The sequence below is a fragment of the Electrophorus electricus genome, chromosome 2, assembly GCF_013358815.1.
Source record: "Electrophorus electricus isolate fEleEle1 chromosome 2, fEleEle1.pri, whole genome shotgun sequence".
Classification (NCBI taxonomy): domain Eukaryota; kingdom Metazoa; phylum Chordata; class Actinopteri; order Gymnotiformes; family Gymnotidae; genus Electrophorus; species Electrophorus electricus.
This window is the reverse complement of record NC_049536.1, coordinates 20215335-20237595: the sequence shown is the minus strand read 5'-3', so window position 1 is coordinate 20237595 and position 22261 is coordinate 20215335. Positions and strand designations below refer to the sequence as shown.

Sequence of the window (22261 nt, the reverse complement as noted above, 5' to 3'; positions counted from 1 at the left end):
AAGGACTTATAATGTATCACTTTCTTTTACTCTTAAATCAAAAGAAACTCTCACACTGAGTCCTGCTGCACAGTAGAAATGTGATGCAATGTCATTGAGCTAGGCCTGTTGATTACAGGAACTATTTTTCACTTATGAACACATTTTCGGCTATGAATACTTCATTATTCATATCAAAGTTTACAAGTAATTACAATATACTGATATTGCAGGTTACAGCGAGCAATGTTGCTCTTGAAATAATGTTTGACTGCCTGACAATAATACTTTTGCGTTTTGACAGCATCAAAGCTGACATCACGGCGTGACCCCAACACAAGTCGTTATGATATAGCCTTAATCATTCATGAGCCGACTCTACGCCTTATTTCACACTAATTCCAAACTGAAACCAATACGAGTGCAGTAATGCATGCATAACGCATATTGCTAATCTGTATGGAAACGGTTTTTGCACGCTTTATTTCGTCCTGCCTATACGTATATGGTAAAAGGCCGAACTGGAGCCTTAAAAGAGACGACAGAATTTGAGAGTAGAACGTAAAAGTGGGCTAGGCAGTCATAACTCTAATTTCTTTTTTTTCTGGGCGACAATTCACGATTGGCAAACCGTGTGATTTAACCTATGATAAGGTTTAAAATGCTAAATACATGACACACTTGTTTACCTTTGCCGTAGCTGAAGTGGAGTTTGATGGACTTGCCCTGGTTGATGTGCAGGTATGTAAACCACACGGCGAACGTCAGCAGAACCAGCAACAGGAGCAGTTTGAACTGCTTCCGTATTTTCTTCACCGGGAGGCGCAGCATCCTCGTATCATCATCACCCGCAGGAAAATCGGAAAGCTGTCGGGTGCTCAACAGATCGCTCGTAAACGCCGAGTGCGCTCACAGACAATGTCCGGCTAAATTCCGGCGCACCAGTCTTGAAATCAATGTCATTACCAGTTGAAAACTGTGAACTTTCACAGGTCAGACCAATACGTTCGTAGTTTACACTCTGTTGAAAACAGATTCAGCTGTTGTGGGTGGTCAAGCCATTTCTTTTTTGTTGTTGTTGCTCTTTTGACGGCCAAATATATAGACCACACTGTCGAGTTTCTGAGATTGCAGGTTTTATCGCGTCGCCATGCGCAATGACAGTTCAAGTGCGTAAAAAAAGACCAGTACGCAATTCTCTACGAACAAAATAGCAGCCCGCCACTAATCTCGTGAAATCCGCTTTCACTCTTGCCTCGCCGACACCGCAGCGCCGATTATTCTAACAAGCACTCTGACAGGGATCATCCCCCCCGGCTTTGGTGTCCTCCAGCGACGCGTCAGACCTTCAACTTTTAACATCGTGGTTTCCTATTTCGCTCTGCGGGTCTACATCGCGGTCTCTTTTACGGCACCTTAACTTAAATGACCGTTACATCTTTGGCTGTGCAAGCGCATTTCAGGGTTAATTTGCACTAAAATAGCTGCCACGACCGTATTAACTGTTACCAAAGCATTAGACTATGCTATATCTAATATTGTGTTTAATTTAAATACAAATACATACAAATCTTTTTTTTATGTCAGCCAACTGTATAAAATAAATTATTTCTGATAATTGTATTCTAATTAAATGTCAAGGAACCTATATTTACCACATCTTACATGTAGCCGCCATGGCTCTGCATACAATATGAAGATCGTCAAATATATCACTTGGTCTTTCTAATCTGCATTAGGTACTGGACTTCGATATTTCACATGTTAACGTGTACTATTTCTCAAGTGAAGCCTAAAATAGTTTCAAATAATGTCTACCATAGGGCATAAGATATCAAAAGTCGTCACATAGGTGCTACTCTCACCTCGTAGTCTATGATTGATTAGAAGGGTCACTGAAAGTCGATATATAAATAAGTCACTGAATCATCTGATCAAATGAACACCGCGAGAAACCGACAACCCGGCTCGCGAAGAGCGGAGCTACGAACCTGCGATGCAACGTCTGCGTGCGCCTTCGCGAGGGTTTTACTTCCTTCGGAAAGGTTTACCAAATCGCATGCATGTATACTTCACTGTTACACCCTCCTTGCCATATTCGCAAAACACTCTACCAGAAACAATAACAATCTAACGCCGCTGGAAAGCTACATCCCTGCTAGCCCCCCCGAAACATGTTTCCATGCACGCGCTCCTTACAATCGCACTGCCCCTCGCGTGGTTTATTTCATGCAACGCAATTTAGAGTGATACCTCCAGTTCGTGTAGCTCTCCCCCCCCCCGCCAAAAAAAACCGAATTTACTGTCAATCCTCCAAATCCGAGGAGTCTTCGCTCCAGTCCTGCGGGCAGCCCCACTCTCGTTCCTTTCGCTCATCAATTGAGCATCCATGACGCTGCCGGGCAACCAAACTTGGGAGGAGCCCGTTAATGGTCAGTCCCACTATCCAACCATCGCTGGAGCTCCGTCTGACACCAGCGCAACAATACATTATTGGCAGAGGCCGGATTACGATAGGCGTCGGATAACGTGCTGTTGTTCAGCGTTTCACAGCAACCACGCTTATCTTGACTGTTATGACTGCATTTTCCACTGTTAGTAGAGGGTGCATGAACCCTAACACCTACGCACGCGAGCCTTGTATAAATATGTATATCACCTGTGACCAGACCAGGTATAAAGAAGGACCACGTGACTTAAACATACACCTGTACATGGTGACTGTACCGTAGAATGCGCGCATTATGTAACCTTAGACAAAATCCTTAATACAGATAAATTAGATGTTTAATTCGCTTAATTTAAAAATCTGTCATGTTTAGTGTTAGGCCTAATCTGTTCATCTATAGAAGAGTTATTTAAGATAGATTTATGCATTTAGGACAGTGTTAACTTCACAATATAGGCTAGACCGGTTCCCGGATTTTAATTACTGAATCCGCTTTTAGAAGCTGAGGTCACAACTAGCTACAATCGGATGCTGAAGCATAGTCTACTTGAGAAAAAATAGATGAATGAACGAATGAAAAGGTCTGTTTTAAAGATTATAAACACCAGGCCATTTTGGAACTTTGTTAAGGTGTGTGCAATAGATGCACTTACTCGCCCAGAGCGCCGTCTACTGGTGGAAAACACGCTGGACATCACTGACAAATAAACACGCGTATATAGTCTATATAAGAGGAACCTTGAAATTATAACGCCCAATCTTGGTTCCCAATCTAGAACTCTGGTGTCAGAAAAAAAAAGGTAATCTAAGTTCCACTCTTTAATGGTGTAATGGAATTACACAATATCCTAATGTTTCTTTACATCTTCACCTGTGGTGTAGAGCAACATTCTGGGGCCCCACTATAAGAGGGATGGTGGAGGCCTTGCGTTTTCATTTTTATTATTTTTTAAATATAAATTTACAGTCTTTCTAGAACAGCAAAGATCAGCAAACAGTATAATTTGAGGCCATCTCTTAACGTAGTGGTATGGGCCCAATGAACAAGTTCAATGAATGAATGAATGAACACTTTGTTGTCACTGTACACAGTACAATGAAATTCTGTGTGGTACTCTCAACATGAAGTAGATAAATGACAAACTCAGATATATACATGAACAATTTTAGCAGCAAACAGCAGTAAGGTGCAACAGTAAATAAAAAAGTGCAGTAATGTGCAAAATAGGTGCATTTGTAAGAGTACAATAGAAGTGTCTCGGTGCCTAGAGACTGTGGTGGGTATGTACAGACAGGATGATGGAGTTCACAGCTCTGGGGAAACAGCTGTTCCTCAGTCTACTGGTCCAAGTTTTTATTGTTCTAAATCTCCATCCTGAAGGCGGGGGGGAAACAGTCTGTGGTCTGGGTGGATGGGATCTGCGGTAATGCCACAGGCCGTCTTCTGAAGGTGGCCAGCATACACTGGGTTCAGGTCAAGGAGCAGGCATCCCGTGATCCCAAGTTCAGGTCAGGGTGCGGGCATCCCGTGATCCCAAGTTCAGGTCAGGGAGCGGGCATCCCGCGATCCCAAGTTCAGGTCAGAGAGTGGGCATCCCATGATCCCAAATTCAGGTCAGGGAGCGGGCATCCTGCGATCCCAAGTTCAGGTTAGAGAGTGGGCATCCCATGATCCCAAATTCAGGTCAGGGAGCGGGCATCCTGCGATCCCAAGTTCAGGTCAGAGAGTGGGCATCCCATGATCCCAAATTCAGGTCAGGGAGCGGGCATCCTGCGATCCCAAGTTCAGGTCAGAGAGTGGGCATCCCATGATCCCAAATTCAGGTCAGGGAGCGGGCATCCTGCGATCCCAAGTTCAGGTCAGAGAGTGGGCATCCCATGATCCCAAATTCAGGTCAGGGAGCGGGCATCCTGCGATCCCAAGTTCAGGTCCCCTCCCAGGCCAAGACCCTCCTGTCTTGTGCTGCACAGCTGTCATACCATACAGCCATACAGAGACAGATAATACATTCAATGGCGCTTCTGTGGATGTTTTCCAGTAACTGGGAGGAGAGTCCAGCCTGCTTGAGCCTCCTGACGAAGCAGAGCGTTTGCTGGGCCTCCTTCATCGATGCGCGGGCAGGGTTGGCCGTAATGGGCATTCCTAGGCACTCTACGTTGTCCAAGTGCTCCACTTCCCCACCTTGTAAGATGAATGATTAAGATGGAGCACAAAGACAAGGATGAGAACCAAGAAAGGGGGGGGGGGGTCATCAAAGGTACCGCTCAGACTGCTTTCCAGGCTGACACAGCAGCCAAGAGCAGCTAAGGCAGAGGCCTAGCTGGCAGGATGGAGATAAAGGCATTACAACGACAAGGCCTGCATCCCAGGGGAGCTCCCGGACATCCACTTATAACGTGTTCGGGTAAAAGAGCAACAGGAGACAGTCTGCAGCCCATGTAAGCAGCGCGGTACAGCTGCAAAATAGAATAGCGTGATAAAAAAAAATAGCAAAGAGCAAGAAAGCTGACACAAGGTCTTTGAATAAATTAGTTAAAAATGCTCTTGCAACAAAATATATTTTAGTAACTGTTTCCACAGACTCTTTTAGTGTTATACACGAAAGTGCTATAGAGAATTTATTGTTGGAGCAAACCGGTAAAATCCCATTGATTTTCCTTCTGCTATCTGAGCCTGAACAAAGCAGACAGTCTTGTGGACATTGGTATTTGTTTAATGAGTTCAACGTAAGGAATTTAAGTCTCTGAAATTAGGTAGAAATTAGGTTCTCTTGATCTGTGAGGGACTGAAGCCACAACCCTGTGATCTGAACCTAAAGCACAATGAATGCTAGCCAGTAACTGCTAGAGAATCTGGCTGCAGCAACATAATGGAAAAGCAACTGAAATTCCATACTGACTGGCATACCCGTATTAGACCACATCTTCCCATAGGGCACCAAGGTGGTACGACCACATCTGCCTATACGGCACCAAGTTGGTACGACCACATCTTCCTGTAGAGCACCAAGGTGGTACTTTTTCTAGCATTCCTTACATGGCGCAACAATCTTGCTGCCAGGTAATCATCATTCTTCTGTTAAGAACCTGAACCTGTGAGACACCAGACTGTGCTATATGTCAGTAGATGGTTTGATACAATAGTGGTCTGATCCACTATCTTAGCCTCTGGGTTATACCAGTAGGTATATTAGGTAGGCAGGTGTATTAGCATTTACTGCGCTCTTAACGAGGACTGTGAAGAGCCTCGGCAGCAGCGTCTCAGGTTAGCCATATCCATACCTGAGTATTTGATTGTCAGTGTGTCAGCTGCCATTTTTTAACCTCGCCTCCTATGTGGTCCATTGCCACGGAGAAGCGAGGGCAGCTAGCCAGCCAGCTGTGGGTGGTGTTGCGGTAAGCTCACTGTCTGAGGGCAACAGGTGGGTGCTGTGATACGAGGGGATGAGGGACCGAGGACATGGCTTGCCAGCATCAGCACAACAGTGATTGTACCATGGGGCTCAAAGCTAAAGACACGTCTGAAAAATGTAAAAAAAAAAAAAAAAAAAAAGGATGAGAATGAGCCTTTACTAGCATGAATGGTCATTTCTGCTTACACTCGCAGCAAAGCTACAAGCTTTGTTTTTGTTTTGGCCATGGAAAAATATCACCGCTCTCAAGGAGAATCCTCCGCCCTCCCCACACACACAGCAGGTGTGACATTGTAGTAATCTGGCCAACCTCTCCAGAAATGTCAGGTGGATTATGAGGATGGCCTTTTCATCCGCGCTGGGCGAACGGCACGCCTCAGCGGCCTTGTGGCACCAACAGGTGCTCACAGCTCCGCTTTCCCTCCGGAGTGACTCATTTCCTTGGCAGCTATTTGATGAGCTCCCCAGAACCGCAATGAGGTCGGACTTTCGCTTCATCATGGAGGAGAGCAAGAACAAAGCGGCAGACGTCCAGTCCAGAAGGAAAGGGTTAGTCCTAAACTTGCACGTGGGTTGTAAATGGCTGCACTGCTGGGTTTATGCTCTCCGTATGGAGAGGATATGACAGCAGGGAGGTAGTGAGGCTACTGCAGTTATGTTCTTGCCGGTGTACACCCTATAAATCCTCTGAAGCCTCACCAGATGTTGCAGCTCATGGCAGTGAATGAAGCGGCTCCCGAATGCCCCGCTTTTGTGTGTGTTGTTCAAGTGTAATGCGCTTGAAAAATCCTGTATCATTCACACTCACCACTCACATTAATTGAAACACCTGCCTTAGGGACACCTGCTGCCTAGCGTCATTTGTGTTAAGATCTCTCAAGACCTTCGACTGTGCTCAACGTCTGAAAACAGGCTCACATTTGGCCTGGTGTTTTTAGAGTGGCAAACCACTGTCAACCCAGAAGCGACAACCACACGTGTAAAAACATTGGCACCACTGCAGTGCTTGATGATTGCACACCAAAGTCACAAGCATGCCGTGGAAGTGCTGACAATAGTCCTCTGACCTAACCATGGTCAGTGGGGGTCACAAACTGAGCAGTAATGAATCTCTCAGAGGAGGTTGGTGAGCAGGGCATTCCAACAAGCTACATTCTGTATTTGTACGCTTACAAAGGTGTGTCCGATAAGGAGGCCAGTGAGCGTAGGAACGACATGAGTGTTTCCAGTTATGTAGTGTTCTCAAAAAGAGATTACCTTTCTGGAATGCGAATAAGGACCTTGTGCTTTATTAAGGTTCTTTTAACAGCCATACAGTCAACAAACATTCTACTGGGCCCATCCCCAAACATGGTTTGAGAGCCAAACACTCTGCCCACCCCTGGGGCCTACGGGAGGGGCTCCACAATGCCTCTATTCCCTTCGGCCCTCCCTAAATTCTGCCATCTTTCAGAACATTGCTGTTCCTTTGAGAAATGACAGAGTAGCAGGCGCCCACTGCGGCAGAGAGCATTCGGGGCACGCTAGCCCACTAATTGACTCTCTAAAAAGGGCCGCTGTAGAAGTCTTATTAGAGACGATGATCTCCATACTAAGAGAATTTGCAGCTTTTAAGAGGATTTATTTGATGGATATTCGTGCCAGAGCCATCTTGCTTCTCCATGGCATGTTCTTTGAATTTCTATTATAAATCCATAGATAGATATCTACGCTGCTAGCAATTTACAAGGAATAGTCTGTATGACCACTTGGCTATAGAATTGGGCTCTCAAATATTTATCTAAGCATCAGACCATCTTTTGCATCTGTGGCAGAATCTCAGAGAGAAATAAATGCATAATGAAATAATATTATATAACAGTATACATTACTAGAATTATTGTAGATGAGATCATGGTGGTAGAAGTTATAGAAAGTCTTACGATAAGCTACTAAGGAAGAAAACAAATCTGGAATTTGGTTGGCAACTGTACTAAAATATCCTCTCCATGCCTACTTTGGTCTGTAGGGAGGAATGGGTAAAGATGTGAGATGGGTCAGAGAATGTCAATCTGACACATGGGGGATCCCATAATGGCCTGCTCACTTTCTCCCACACGCAGCCGTATTTGTGCAGTGGCTGCACAAAGCAGACCCAGAGGAAGAGCTGAGCCAAAGGTTATTACATTCACAGCAGAAGAAACACCTCGAACATCGCACCCACCTCAGCAGTCGCGACATACACGAAACTCAAGGCGAGCTCTCCGAGACCAAGCGAAAGAGTTCGCAATCGAAACAGGTACGAAGGAATGTTCTGTCGCATGGCTTTGTCACGAGTGTTTGAGAAAGTGCGAGAGGAGGGATTTGCGTTGCGTAGATGTTTTGATGAGGTTTGAAATTTGCCTGAATGCTCAGCACTGATAGCTCTGCTACTGAGAAAAATGCTTTCTGGGTCTTGCAATCAAATTCTAAATCTAAATTCTAAAAGTGGGGAATGGTAAACATTTGGCTTCTCTGGCTTCAATGGATAATTGCCCCTTTTAGGTTTCCTTATGTATTGCACAAATAGAACCAATAATAATAATAATAATAATAATAATAATTTCTGTTATTGCTAATCCCTTCAATTAATCTCATTCCCAGCATAGCATTAGTTAATAAATAAAGAAATAAAAGTAAAAATGTGTGCCACTGTCATTCTCCATTTGTTCTCTTTCTGACCAAGCAGAGTTTCTATGTGTCCAAGTGCTTGACAGACCATTTTAGACTATATAACAGTGAGAGTCTGCCTCTCTTTTGACTGCAAGGGCTCTTTTTTTGATCTGGCTCTCATTCTCTCTCTCTCGCACGCTCTCACTCTCTCTCTCTCTCCCTTATTCACACTTCCTCCCTCACTCTCTCGGGGAACTGAGCCTGAATGCTGCAAAGCTGGATTTATCCATGATTCAGAAGATGGATGAGATTGACTCCCACAAGCGGTCATTTGTCCATTTGCTGAAAGCTCTTGAATGGCAGCGCGAAGGCGGCAGGCAGAGAGGGTCAGCTAGCGGAGTGACTCACATTCGCGTGAACATAAGTGCCTTTTTGAATAACAGTGACTTTTGTTTGTCCTTGTTCTCGCTGCCTTATCTGATGCTGTGGTGAAGAGGAGCTCATCTGAACACACGTTAAAAGCAATCCAAAGGTCGGACAAAAGAGAGTGGTGGGATAATATCGCATGGTCTTGATAAAATACATTTAGCTTTTGCATTTTTACCCAGTCAAAAATATTTAACAGCCATTCTTTTTTTTTTTTGGATTATCTTTTCATCTTTCTTTCTTTCTTTCTTGTTCCTCCACCCTCTGCGTTCCTCTGCCGTGTCCTTCATCTGGCCAGCCACAGTCCATCATGCAGGACGGCGCAGTGGCCGACACGTCCGCTGTGGACGTCCGAGCTGGAGGAGGCAGGAGGGAGCAGGGCTCGGAGCGCCACGTGTCCTCCGGCTCTTTCTCCTCTTCCAGCTCCTATGCCGTCAGCTCCTCGTTCCTGCGCAAGGCCTCCCACAGCTCCAGGGTGCTCGAGGGTAAGCCCTGAGCCAGGGACGCCAGCTCTCTGCAGATTTGCAGACTGTAACTGTCTGGAGGGCTTCCGGGGCCATGCACTCTCTCTGTGTGCTAATTTATTTCTGGCCAAAAATATCAGGCAGCTGAAGTGCATTATACCGAATGACAGCTGCATAATGTTATCTCATTCATAGTTTAATGAGTTGGTTGCCACAAGATTCATTAGACATGTAGGGACAGGGTGTAAGATCTAAACTGGCAGAGCAGTGCCAGAGTGACTGCAGGACAACCTCAGCGATTGCTAACAGCAAGGGAAGTTTTAATGGGCGCTGTCTTGCAGCACTACTGTGATTGAAGGCATCTGTTGGTTGGGATTCTGGACTGGGGCAAAACAATTCCGCACCACATGAGTGGTATTGTGTTGATCCCTTGAATGAGTCTGGTATTCCAAACAACTGTTTTGTTTTTCCCCATCAAACCTGGCAGATGTTGAGCCACACCTGCTTTGGCTAAGCCATCCTCCTACGCATGGCAGAGATGGATAGGGAAGCATAATTATAGCCAGATGGAATATGCAGCTATTTTTATGCAGCTTTTTAAAGGAGAGTTTGCATTTGTATTCATATGCATTTGGCAACCACTGCTGGCAACTGTTTGAATGAACAGTTGTTTATTTATATTTGTTTCTGCATGAGTGTTTATGCATGTGCATGTGCATGCTTGTGTGTGTGTGTGTGTGTGTTGTATATGTGTCCTGTGTGTAATGTGTGTATTATATTCACTATACATTCGTGTCCTGCAGAGCACTCTGGAGTGCAGCGGAAGTCTTCAGCCATCATGGAGACATTCAGTCAGATGCAGAAGAGCCTTGCGATCCCTCCAGGAGAGTGTGCTCCAGAATTTGAGGAGAGATCTCGGCCTGTAACAGCTCAAGAAGGTGAGATGAACACACAGCTTGCCTACAGAATACGTCGTCTCACTTAATTTTCATATTACCTGCGTGGTAACCCAATATATGACATATTACATGCTGGCAGTTACTATAACCAAAATCGCTCATCTTAGTAATGTTACATGCATAATGGAATATACAAATATCATTTCCACTTCCTTATTTGTTGTATTTGAGGCTGCTGAGCTGAGCATTAAGATTCCACTGGACAGCAGGCTTCACTGTCCAGAACACAAAAATAATTGGGCACATAAAGGCCAAAGCAGAGCAGTCTGGAGAGCCATTCTGTCTGAAGCAGTGTAAAGAGAGTGTGCTCCTGACTTACGGCCTTCAGAGTGGGGGGCGATGATTCCTGCAATACAGCGCATATTGATATGGAGAAGAAGGGAGCAGGAACTCTCCTGCACTCAGAGCTGCCAGGTGCAGCCTTCTCACTCAGCCTGGGTTCTCTGTAGGCCAAAGGCAGCATCGGCCAAGTCAGGCACGGCTTAATCAACGCCTCCCTTTACACCAGAGGTGTAAAACTGGTTCTATCTGCTCGGCTTTGAGGATTGCTCCTAATAGAGTCCCAGTTACTTTGCAGGGAGCAAAGCTGTTTTCAGAGTGAAAGTGTCTGGCAACCCAAGTCCAAGTCTGACGTGGTCCAGAGAGAGTGGAAAACCACTGGCAGAGGGGGCCAGGGCTTTCTATGATGACATAAACAAGCAGTACACGTTAAAGGTATGGCACCCGTAATGACACTAATCGCACAGGCAGGGATTCTAAAGGGGTTCTTCATTAGATGTTTTGTATGCAACCACTTAAACATGAAGGTTATTCTAAATATTCAACATTTCACAGCATAAGTAACTAAGTCAATATAGCAATGATGTCAGTAATATTTTAAGAATTTTGTCATAATTTGGAATGCTTGGTGACTCACATCCCCAAGCACCAGGTCCTTCACCAGGGAAGGCCATAGTTCAAGAATTAGGTCCAAGCAATGTCTCTGACATGCCTTCACATTTGACCAAAAAGGTGGTGTTTTTTTCCTTCTTGATTTATGTCATGCTTTAGATGGGTATTCAAAGACCTTTACGCTCAAACTGAAGTACTCTGCATTTGCTTTTATATTACCTTAACTAATCATGTGTCCCAAAGGCAGGAAATTACAGCTTTGCCTCAAATGGAGTGAGCCAGTGTGATTGATTTAGAAGCTTCTGTCTAAATCCATCAACCACAACACCCATCAACAACCAGCCCATTTATCAGGAGGAAAACATGGTTAGCAAACGTTTAGAGAAGTAAACAGTTAGCTCCGGCATTGTTATTCCCAGGCTTGTGTCTTTAGAGAATCTTAATTTGTCGTTAGTAAGTAATTAAAAGATGTAGACGCTAACATATGCATTCCCTTCTACCATCTGTTTTGTGACTCAGAATGGCTTCAGCCATGCTGAATTAATCCCTTAAAAAACACCACTGCCCCCTGTTGGCCACTGGTAATACTGCAGTTTTATTTTCCCACTGTGTTCATGTTCAACTTCTCTTTTGAAACATCATTACAATCCTCACAACATATTATTCATTTTAAATGTTAAATTGTTGTTATTTTGTGGTTCTCCCATTTTCCTAACCCTAGATCAAAAGCCTTAGCATGGAGGACGCAGACTTATACAAGTGCACTGCAGCTAACGACCACGGCGCTGCGGTGTTCTCGGTCTCTCTCAGTGTTACTGAAAGTACGTGTAAATACCACAGGTTTCATTACTCGTTCTTCAGCGTCTTGTTTACTCGTAACATGATTCATTTTGTAGCTTGAAACTCTGTAGACAGCCACTAAATGCTGCAGTTCAATATTTTTGTTGGTTTTTCCTCTTGTCCCCTCCCAAGATCCTGCACTGGACTTCAAGAAAAAGCTGAAAAAACGGTAATAATAATAATAATAATAATAATAATAATAATAATAATAATAATAATAATAATATTTTTTGCAGGCATGAACAAATGAAAAAAGTAAAAGGATATCAAAACTATCCTGATTTAGTTCTAGACTACATTTAAAAAAACATTTTTAGACTACATTCCTAATCTTAACTCAACTCATAACTAACCATATTTCACATTTATACTTGCTTCATAGCAAGAATTCTTGCGTACGCTTGACAATTAATACACCTACACGCGAATGGTCTCTCACTATCGGTTTTACTGCATGTGCTTCTTGGCAAAGCATTACCACGGAGGATTTGCCGCATGTCACGTTAGAAATTGGGGCGGAAAAACAAATCGCCATCAACAAATCCAACAAAAATGTGATGCAGGAGTGTGGAGAAGAGAGAGAAGAAGCCACCAACCGAAGAGGAGATGCTGAAGATTCTGTCTGGAGCCGATAAAAAGGACTACGAGCGCATCTGTGCCGAATATGGTTTCACCGACTTCAGAGGAATCCTCAGGAAACTCAAGGAAATGAAGAAGAAAGTGGATGTGGATGTGGGTGGCAAACAGATGTGGCTGCACAGTCTTAAAGGAAACACACGCAGATTCCCATAGTTAGATGCATAGTTAGATTTTCCCCGTTTCTAAGTTGTATGGTTACATTTGATTGTTCTGACTAAATCCTTTGCGCACTATCTGTTGCCAGATGGTTAAAGTTTTGAAACCCCTGGAGGACATAACTGCGAAGGCAGACTGCAATGTAGTCTTTGACACTATTTTGGAATTGAAAGATCCAAATATAAAGATGTTTTGGTTTCAGGTAAACTTACGTTTTCAAACAACAAAGATAAGAAAAACCACTTAAAGACTGTATCACCAAAGATGGCAAAATTTGCATTTATGTCGTGTGTGTGTGTGTGTGTGTGTGTGTGTAACCCATTTGTGATGCAGGGCGATGAATTGCTGCGGATCCAGTACTCTCTGGGGAAGTATGAAGTCAAACAGCTGGGTACTAAGCACATGCTGTGCATTTCCAGCGTGTGTGTGGCAGACTCTGGCCCATACACTCTGAAGGTCGGAGACAAGATTCTGTCTGCCAGGCTCACTGTCATAGGCACGTGTCCTCGCTGCGTTTTCTTTCACCCGTCTGCACTTCAGCATACGAGGGCACCATTTGATATTAAGAACTGAAGCCCTTACTCGCGCTTGCACTCTCTGGCTAGCACGAAACCTGCAAAAGCAGGAGGGCGCGCAAAGAAAGTGATGTCACTGTGTTTTCTTGCTCTTTTTATCTTCTCTCTCTTTTCATCTCTCCCTTTTTCATCTCTCCATCCGTCCGTGCATTCCCCCCCCCCCCCCCCCCCCCCCACCCCACCCCAACGCCAGACGAGCCTTTGAAGTTCCTGACAGGCCCGAAGCCGCTGAGAGTGACAGAGAGGCAGACAGCGGCGTTTGAGGTGCGTCTCTCTAAAAAGGCCAGCACCCCTCCGGTGTGGATGTTTAAAGGGAAAGAGCTGAAACGAGATGAGAAGCTCGACATCTGCGTAAGCGAGGACGGCCTCACCTACACGCTAAAGATCAAAGACGTACGTCCCAGTGACACAGGCGACTATACCATCAGCATCGGAGATTTGACCACTACAGCCCCGCTCTGCATTGAGCGTAAGAGACTTCAAATGTATTCTGCTATTGAACAAGTACCATTTTTTGTTTAGAAAAACAAAACAAAAACATGGACACATGCTATTTGATCCACAAAAACAACAAATATTACCACTGATTGTGAATGCAGAGACAGTCTTTACTGTAACACTAACCCTAGTAAAAAGGTTTGTCGAACTACCAGACAGTCGGACTTTTCTGTAAAGGAACAAACACGGTAGGAGCATCAGGCAGCCTGCGAATTAACCTCAGCTCTGCTCTTGCTGTGGATCAGGGATCCCCATCAAGTTTATGAGCCATCTGAAGAACGTACGCGTGAAAGAGAAGGCCAAGGCCAGGCTAGAGGCCGAGATGAGCTCGAAGGACGCTCACATCAGGTGGCTGAAGAACGGCAGGGACGTCACCAACGACCCACGCTACATCTTCGCGCGCGAGGGCAAGAGGGCAGAGCTCGTCGTAGAGGAGTGTGACCTGGCTGACAGCGGAGAATATGCCATAGTCTGCACCCAGGATAATGATGCCCACGAGTACATCAGTTCCTCCAACCTGACGGTGGAAGGTAACACCTAATGTGATTTAGGCCTTACGACAATTTTATGTTGTGTGATTGCATTACTAAGACCATATAATAGATCATGTTGATCTGAAGACAGATAGATGAATGAATGATCAAAACAACATCATCATCATCAACAACAACAACAACAACAACAAAAATAATAATTGAAATGAAAAATGAAATTGTGCTAAGGTTACTTTTCTTCTTTCTGTTCTGTGTGTGTGTGTGTGTGTGTGTGTGTGTGTGTGTGTGTGTGTGTGTGTGTCTGTGTGTGTGTGTGTGTGTGTGTGTGTGTGTGTGTGTGTCTGTGTGCGTGTGTGTGTGTGTGTGTGTGTGTGTGTGTGTGTGTGTGTGTGTGTCTGTGTGTGTGTGTGTGTGTGTGTGTGTGTGTGTGTGTGTGTGTGTGTGTGTACGTGCGTGGGAATGTCTACAGAGCGGTTTGCTACTGTGACGAGTGGCATGTCCGATGTACAGTGTCCCACTGGTTCAGCCACAGAGCTCTGCGTGGTCCTCAATGACGAGAAGGTGGATGGCGTCTGGCTAAAAGATGGAACAGAGGTAGATGGACTTTGTCTCTGCAAGCACACAGTGCTCGGTTGGCGTGAGCTCCTGCGAGAGTCTCTCCGTCTCTCCCCTGCAGGTAACACGTCTGAGTGGGGTGCAGGTGGTGAAGCAGGGTGCCGTTCATAAGCTGGTCTTCAGCAGCGTGGCTGAGGAACACGAGGGCAGATACTCCTTCAGAGCCAAAGGAGCCGAGAGTGAAGCAGCGCTCACGTTAGCTGGTGAGACTCGCTGCTAACGTTTGTTTCAAATCCCGTACAGTTACGTATGAGCCACATGATTTTTCCTCATCGTTAAAATCAGTCAATAACATCAATAAGATCGTTTTTTGGGATATTAAGCCACATTAATGTAATATCCTTCTTATATATTGTGAAACCGATCGAAATCAACGAATTTATGGATCTGACCTAGACAAAAATGTCCACATAGATCCCCCGGTTATTGAACCCACCCTGCTGGAAGCGCTGTCCAGCCAGCCAGTGACTGTGAAAGCTGGGGAGACCGCCACCATCAGGATCCCCTTCAGGGGCAAACCAGCGCCCAGGGCGGCGTGGCACCGGGACGGGCTGGAGCTGGTGGAGGACGGGCGGACCGTGGTGGAGCACCGGGGCGGTTGCAGCACCCTGGTGCTCAGCAGGTGTGTGCGGGAGGACAGTGGCCACATCACGCTGAGGCTGAAGAGCGACTGCGGCTCAGCAAGTGCCACCGTGCAGCTGAAAGTGATCGGTGAGCTCGGGCCGGTGCCAGCTGTGTGTGTGTGTGTGTGTGAGTGTGCATTTATTTAGATAAGTGTAACTTTTCATTTTTAGTGCTTATTTTTAATTGTAGTTTTAATCTTTGTTAAAATTATTCCACTTTACCTTCATTATCTCCTTTTCAACTGCAAAATATTATGCTGCATATTCACTTTACACATTCTGCATTTTGCACTTTAAACTCATCTACGCACTCTACTCAACTTTGCTCTCAACTACACACTGTTCTCAGCTATACACTGTTATTAACTACACACTGTTCTCAACTACACACTGTTCTCAACTATACACTGTTCTCAGCTATACACTGTTATTAACTACACACTGTTCTCAACTATACACTGTTCTCAACTATACACTGTTATTAACTACACACTGTTCTCAGCTATACACTGTTCTCAACTATACACTGTTCTCAACTATACACTATTAACTACACACTGTTCTCAGCTATACACTGTTTTTAACTATACACTGTTCTCAGCTATACACTGTTCTCAGCTATACACTGTTATTAACTACACACTGTTCTCAACTATACACTGTTCTCAACTATACACTGTTATTAACTACACACTGTTCTCAACTATACACTGTTCTCAACTACACACTGTTCTCAACTATACACTGTTCTCAACTATACACTGTTCTCAGCTATACACTGTTCTCAACTATACACTGTTCTCAGCTATACACTGTTCTCAACTACACACTGTTATTAACTACACACTGTTCTCAGCTATACACTGTTCTCAGCTATACACTGTTCCCAACTATACACTGTTCTCAGCTATACACTGTTATTAACTACACACTGTTCTCAGCTATACACTGTTCTCAACTATACACTGTTCTCAACTACACACTGTTCTCAACTATACACTGTTCTCAACTATACACTGTTCTCAACTACACACTGTTCTCAGCTATACACTGTTCTCAACTATACACTTTTCTCAACTACACACTGTTCTCAGCTATACACTGTCCTCAACTACACACTGTTCTCAACTATACACTGTTCTCAGCTATACACTGTTCTCAACTATACACTGTTATTAACTACACACTGTTCTCAGCTATACACTGTTCTTAACTATACACTGTTCTCAGCTATACACTGTTCTCAGCTATACACTGTTATTAACTACACACTGTTCTCAGCTATACACTGTTCTCAACTATACACTGTTATTAACTACACACTGTTCTCAACTATACACTGTTCTCAACTACACACTGTTCTCAGCTATACACTGTTCTCAACTACACACTGTTCTCAACTACACACTGTTCTCAACTACACACTGTTCTCAACTATACACTGTTCTCAACTACACACTGTTCTCAGCTATACACTGTTCTCAGCTATACACTGTTCTCAACTACACACTGTTCTCAGCTATACACTGCACTTTACACTCAGCCATACAATGCTCACCACCACCAATCCCTATATCCCTATACTGTTTGTTATTAGTGTATATACATTGTAAATACAGTATATATATTGTAACTACAGTCCATATTTTTCTCTTAGTTATCTATCTTTATGTCTTTAGATTCTCTATCTCTACACTACCCTTCAAGTGAGCAAATAGTTGTCAAAGCATTTAACTGGTAGTTGTACCATGTAGGACTACGTATGTGACAAATAAACTTTGACTTGTTTTGATATAATTATGTTTAAATCATTATATATATCATGATATAGCTTGTATTAACACAATGAAAACTTGTAGTTCATTAGTTATCTTTCAAAACATGGATGGACATAAGAAGTCCTTGCTATGTTCTAGATCACTGAATTCAATCGAATAAATTCCATAAATAAATGTCCTTCATGGTCTAGACCGTCCGAAAGCCCCGCAGGGTAAAGTGGAGTTTCCAGAGTGCAGCGGCAAGTCCATCAGCATGAAATGGAAAGCTCCGCGGGACAACGGGGGCCGCAAGGTGACCGGCTTCATCATCGAGAGACGCCTGGCTGGAAAGAAGGCCTGGATCAAGGTCGGGGAGGTGGACGGAGACACCACTGCTTTCTGTAACGATAAGGTGGAGGAGGGGAAACCGTACCAGTACCGCATCAGGGCTGTGAACTCCCAGGGCACGAGCGACCCTCTGGAGACGGAGCAGGTTTACGCTGGAGAACCTGTTGGTGAGCGGCGGTGGCATAAGGCTAATGTTACTGTGTGACTTCATTACAATTTTCAAAGGCAATATTTTTGAGCACAACGCAAGACAAATTTAAGTAACTTATAAATGAGAAGATTAATCAGCTTTTCATGGGTTTTTTATACCTGTGGGTGGCAGGATAATAGCTGGTACAGTACATTAACTGACTGATTTGTTGTGGTGCTGGAATAACGCTGTCTCTGGTTTAGAGCCTCCAGGTGTGCTTCCTCAGCCCCAGATTACAGATGTGACGAAAGATGCAGTCTCACTGACGTGGGCTCCCCCCGCCCAGACTGGGGGTGCTCCTGTTCTGGGATACATAGTGGAGCGCAGAAAGAAAGGAAGCAGCATGTGGGTTTGTGTCAGTAAGGATCTAATCCCAGGTAAGGAGTTCACGCTTCCTCTGCAGCTACCCGCCTTTAAGTGCAATATGCATCGCAGAAATAGTCAACCGCAGCTGAAGAGAGACATTTGCAATCAAACAGTCGGGACCAGCATGAGTCGTTATCACGATCTTCCTCTAGACACAAATTGTCAAAATTGGTGAAAGTCAAAGTTGGGACTCCTGGGGTCTTTATCTATTCCCAGACACAGCATGTGCAGTAAATGGTCTGGTAGAGGATATGGAGTATGAGTTCAGGGTGACCGCTGTCAACAGAGTGGGAGAAGGAATTCCCAGTTCTGCATCCAGCTCAGTACTGGCCAAAGATCCAACACGTGAGTCTCGGTGCTATTGAATTCTGCTCTACCAGCTACACACCTGTGTTTCCACTAAAGCTGCAGTGCTCAAAAGCATGCATAATAGTCCAAATATTAATCTCTCCATTCATTCTATTTTGTCTTCATTTCTCTCTCTCTCCCTCTTTTGCTCTGTTTCTCTCTCTCTTTCCCAGGAGCACCTGGTCTGGTTCGCAACCTCTGTGTAACAGATTCCTCCAACACCTCCATCTCATTGGCGTGGTCCCCTCCCGAGCTAGGGGATCGCCCATCTGGCTACATCCTGGAGGTGCGTCCCGAAGACGCAAAAGAATGGACCAAGTGCACCAAGATTCCCATCGCCGGGACGTCCTACAGTGTTGGTGGCCTGCAAGAGCGGATGAAGTACTTCTTCCGTATCAGGGCTGTTAACGAGGGGGGCATCGGAGAACCGATACAGCTGGAGGACGGGGTTCTGTCTATGCCGACACCAGGTGATGTATTCAATGTGGAAATGGACATGTAGAGTTAAACTCTTAAGTAAAAACAAGAGAGGTTTTATGAATGACTTGCCTTGTTATATAACACCATTCAGAAATCCCTAGGTTTGATCTTCAGGGCAAGGTGAAGAATCAAATGGTCGTGCATGCAGGGTGTACACTCTGCATTCCTGTCTCCTTCACCGTGAGTGCTTCTCTTTAGTTCAGCATTGAGCAACACTGACCACTTCAAATGAATGGCAGTGTGTTTATTATCGTATAGCCATTACCAAAAGGGCATTCTAATCCAAGCTCAACTCCTCTCAATGTTGGCTCATTGTTTTAATGGATCACTGAAACTCTGCTCTACAGGTGTGGAGAGCCATGATGGACAATATAATGTTCTGGAGTTGTCGCTGTTATTTCCAGGGCTCTCCGGCTCCAGAGGTGACCTGGCTGAAGGATACCATTCCAACTAGAGGTCGAGAGGTCATCACTAAGGGGAAGAACCATTCTCAGTTCTTGATCAGCTCTTGCCAACGATCCGATTCTGGACCTTACCGTGTCAACCTCCGCAATGACTATGGGGAGGTCCACTATGACATCAATGTCCACGTCACTGGTAAAAACGTTTATCTTGCAGTCAGTAGATGTAGCCATACTACTCTAAGTTTACTTTAGTATGTACTTTTTAAAGCTACACATATAGTACACAAGAACACCACCTAAGGGTTCTGAGGTGTTGCATAAATAGCTTGTATAGTTCACTTTTTTGGCTCTGGGGTTTTGTCCTTGCTGTGGCTGTCCAGATGTTCCTCGTCCTCCAACCAACCTGCGCTTGGTTGAGGAGGTCCAAGGCACTGTGACCCTGCAGTGGAACCACACCCCTGACCTGGCTGGCCACGAGGACACCCATTACATCATCCTCAAAAGAGACATGAGCACACCCACCTGGTTCACGGCCTCCGAGCGCATTTACAGCAGCAAGTACACTGTCATCGGCCTGTTCCCGGGCCGCAAGTACTACTTCCGGATCATTGCCCGCAATCTCATTGGAGACAGTGACCCCTTGGACTCAAAAGAGCCTTTCACTATTGAAAAGGAGCATGGTAAGATTGAGTGACGGAGCAAGAGATATTGTGAGATTTTTTTTACCGACGTTCAAACACACTTAAATATTATATATTATTTAATAGAATGAATTGCTGCTGTCTTGATTACTGGCTCCTTTCCGTCCCACATGATCTACATCCCACTTCCCAGAAGGCTTCACCCTGCATGTGAAGCAGTTCCCGCCGGCGCAGCGTGACATCAAGCCGGCCATCGTTTTGCCCCTGAAGGACCACGCTGTGCACCGTGGCAACGACTGCACAATGAGCTGTGCCTTCCTGGGCCGCCCTGTGCCGCAGGCGGCCTGGTACAAGGATGGCGCCAGCCTGTCGGGCAGCCCCCACTGCTGGCAGAGCAGCGCCGGCGGAGTGTGCACCCTCACCATCCCCACCTGCACGGCCAAGGACAGCGGCGCCTACACGCTGCGGGTGGAGAACAATCTGGGCCAGGCCGAGTGCGCTTGCAGCCTGCTCGTGTTCGGTGCGTACGCTGCTGTGATAACGCAGGCCTTGGGCGATCATATGGGCGATATCGGTGTATATCTGCACCCTTTTACGTTTTTATCTCTCATTTGTAGCAACAAGTATATTGGGACATTGTCTTTGATTTTAGCAGAAACCCAAACAACAAGCCTCTGGGCTTCACCTCTATGCTTAATTGTAATATTAATTTCCTTCTTGCCACAGATAAAGATGATAAACTGCTGGAGAAGCTGATTCAGGATTCTAGAAAAGATAAACACATCATGTAAGGAGACTACAGGGCTGCTTCATATTTACCCCGGCGCTTCCCTGGAACAGTGAAAACCACAAGTTTCTCATTAATTTCTTTATAAAGCATCTTACTGTAATTATTAAACAAAGCAAGTATGCATGCATGCAACACTTTACATTTGATTGTTATATAAGCAATTCAGTTAATTTGATGAGAATGTCTTACCCAGAAAAAGTAACTTACATGAAACACTTGCATTATGGAACACACATTCAGATTTAATGACATCTCATGGCTGTATCAATAAATTAAGCAGCACTGAGTCACCTAGGGTTCATTTGTCTTCCTAGGTTATCACCACAAGGTTTTGAGGTTTAGGAACTTTTGGCAAGCTCAGTGGAACATTGGCAAGAGACTGCAGTTGGGGTCAATAAAGCTAATTTGGCACTGCAGGCTGAGTGACATAACAGGAAATGCATCCACCCCCCTTGAACTTAGAAACATACTAAAATCGAACTCTGTAGAACACTTGGATGCCCTGTACTGCCAAATGGTAAAGTACCAAAACATTATTAACATGTTTAAATAGCATCCATCTATCTGACTAGCCTCAAGATAAAATTGTTCTAGCCACAAGATAAAATAAAAACTGTATTTTAAACTGTTTTCTGAATTTGAATAGGGCCTAAATATATTCAGGCTTTGTGCTGTTCATTCAAAATAAATAAAATCTTAACCATGTCATAAAATGAAATGTGTCTTTCGTGTTGATCTAACCAGGGCAATAATAACTTGGGTTGGAGATTTAACAGATGGTTAAGTGCAGTAGTTTTTCAGCTTTGACCCTACTCCACACTGTAGTGGGAATGACTACATAATTTGTTAATCATGTGACAGTTCCATATGGAGTGTGACAGAGAACTGAATGAGCTAGCTAAGCAGTACTTTAAACCCTGTTGTGGAAAATATTCCCCGAGGACTAAATCTCACTCCACTCAATAACAAAGTACGTGAGCATGTTCAGACTGCATAAAAAAGACCTAAAGTCTGTAATAGGTGTCAATAGGCTTATGTTTCTTAACTGAAAAGAACATTTCATGTTATGTATCTGGCACAAAACTGGTAGATTCATATACAAATTCTATCCAGTGAAGCAGCAAGGCTCAAACTGTAATTCTTTACTACTACCACAAGAGGCCAGGCTCATGGAAGAACCGCTACAGACTGATGAACTGAAACTGGCTGTGGGTTAGTGGCCGCGGGTCTCTCATCTAAATTCAGCTCACCAGTAGCCCAACCTGGTGCAGCGTTCTACTCTACA

At 44.6% G+C, this 22261-nt stretch overlaps 2 protein-coding genes across 11 annotated transcripts in view; one reads left to right on the top strand and one right to left on the bottom strand.

Annotated features, from left to right (window-relative positions):
* The window catches only part of b4galnt4a (beta-1,4-N-acetyl-galactosaminyl transferase 4a), an 81694-nt gene extending 79271 nt beyond the window's left edge, over positions 1-2423 (bottom strand). Inside the window, 1 exon segment of the mRNA XM_027016399.2 lies at positions 669-2423. Coding sequence (XP_026872200.2) covers positions 669-810 — 142 coding nt within the window. The 5' untranslated portion in view covers positions 811-2423.
* The window catches only part of LOC113581321 (immunoglobulin superfamily member 22), a 43543-nt gene extending 21860 nt beyond the window's left edge, over positions 1-21683 (top strand). The window contains exons 3-27 of one of the 10 annotated variants that reach the window (XM_027016392.2): positions 7944-8119; positions 8967-9004; positions 9197-9383; positions 10166-10300; positions 10899-11035; positions 11934-12033; positions 12185-12221; positions 12616-12784; positions 12936-13049; positions 13181-13343; positions 13616-13891; positions 14166-14450; positions 14884-15008; positions 15091-15232; positions 15444-15740; positions 17622-17924; positions 18151-18324; positions 18530-18658; positions 18835-19131; positions 19233-19321; positions 19546-19738; positions 19926-20225; positions 20383-20706; positions 20913-20973; positions 21291-21683. In XM_027016392.2, coding sequence (XP_026872193.2) covers positions 9209-9383; positions 10166-10300; positions 10899-11035; positions 11934-12033; positions 12185-12221; positions 12616-12784; positions 12936-13049; positions 13181-13343; positions 13616-13891; positions 14166-14450; positions 14884-15008; positions 15091-15232; positions 15444-15740; positions 17622-17924; positions 18151-18324; positions 18530-18658; positions 18835-19131; positions 19233-19321; positions 19546-19738; positions 19926-20225; positions 20383-20706; positions 20913-20973; positions 21291-21318 — 4053 coding nt within the window. In that variant the 5' untranslated portion in view covers positions 7944-8119; positions 8967-9004; positions 9197-9208 and the 3' untranslated portion in view covers positions 21319-21683. Of the gene's footprint in view, positions 1-7943; positions 8120-8966; positions 9023-9196; positions 9384-10165; positions 10301-10773; positions 11036-11455; positions 12034-12056; positions 12222-12615; positions 12785-12935; positions 13050-13180; positions 13344-13615; positions 13892-14165; positions 14451-14883; positions 15009-15090; positions 15233-15443; positions 15741-17621; positions 17925-18150; positions 18325-18529; positions 18659-18834; positions 19132-19232; positions 19322-19545; positions 19739-19925; positions 20226-20379; positions 20707-20912; positions 21175-21290 lie in introns of those variants that run through there. The other 9 variants (XM_027016387.2, XM_027016389.2, XM_027016388.2 and 6 more) reach the window with 9 other exon arrangements.
* Positions 21684-22261: the final 578 nt, after the last annotated feature.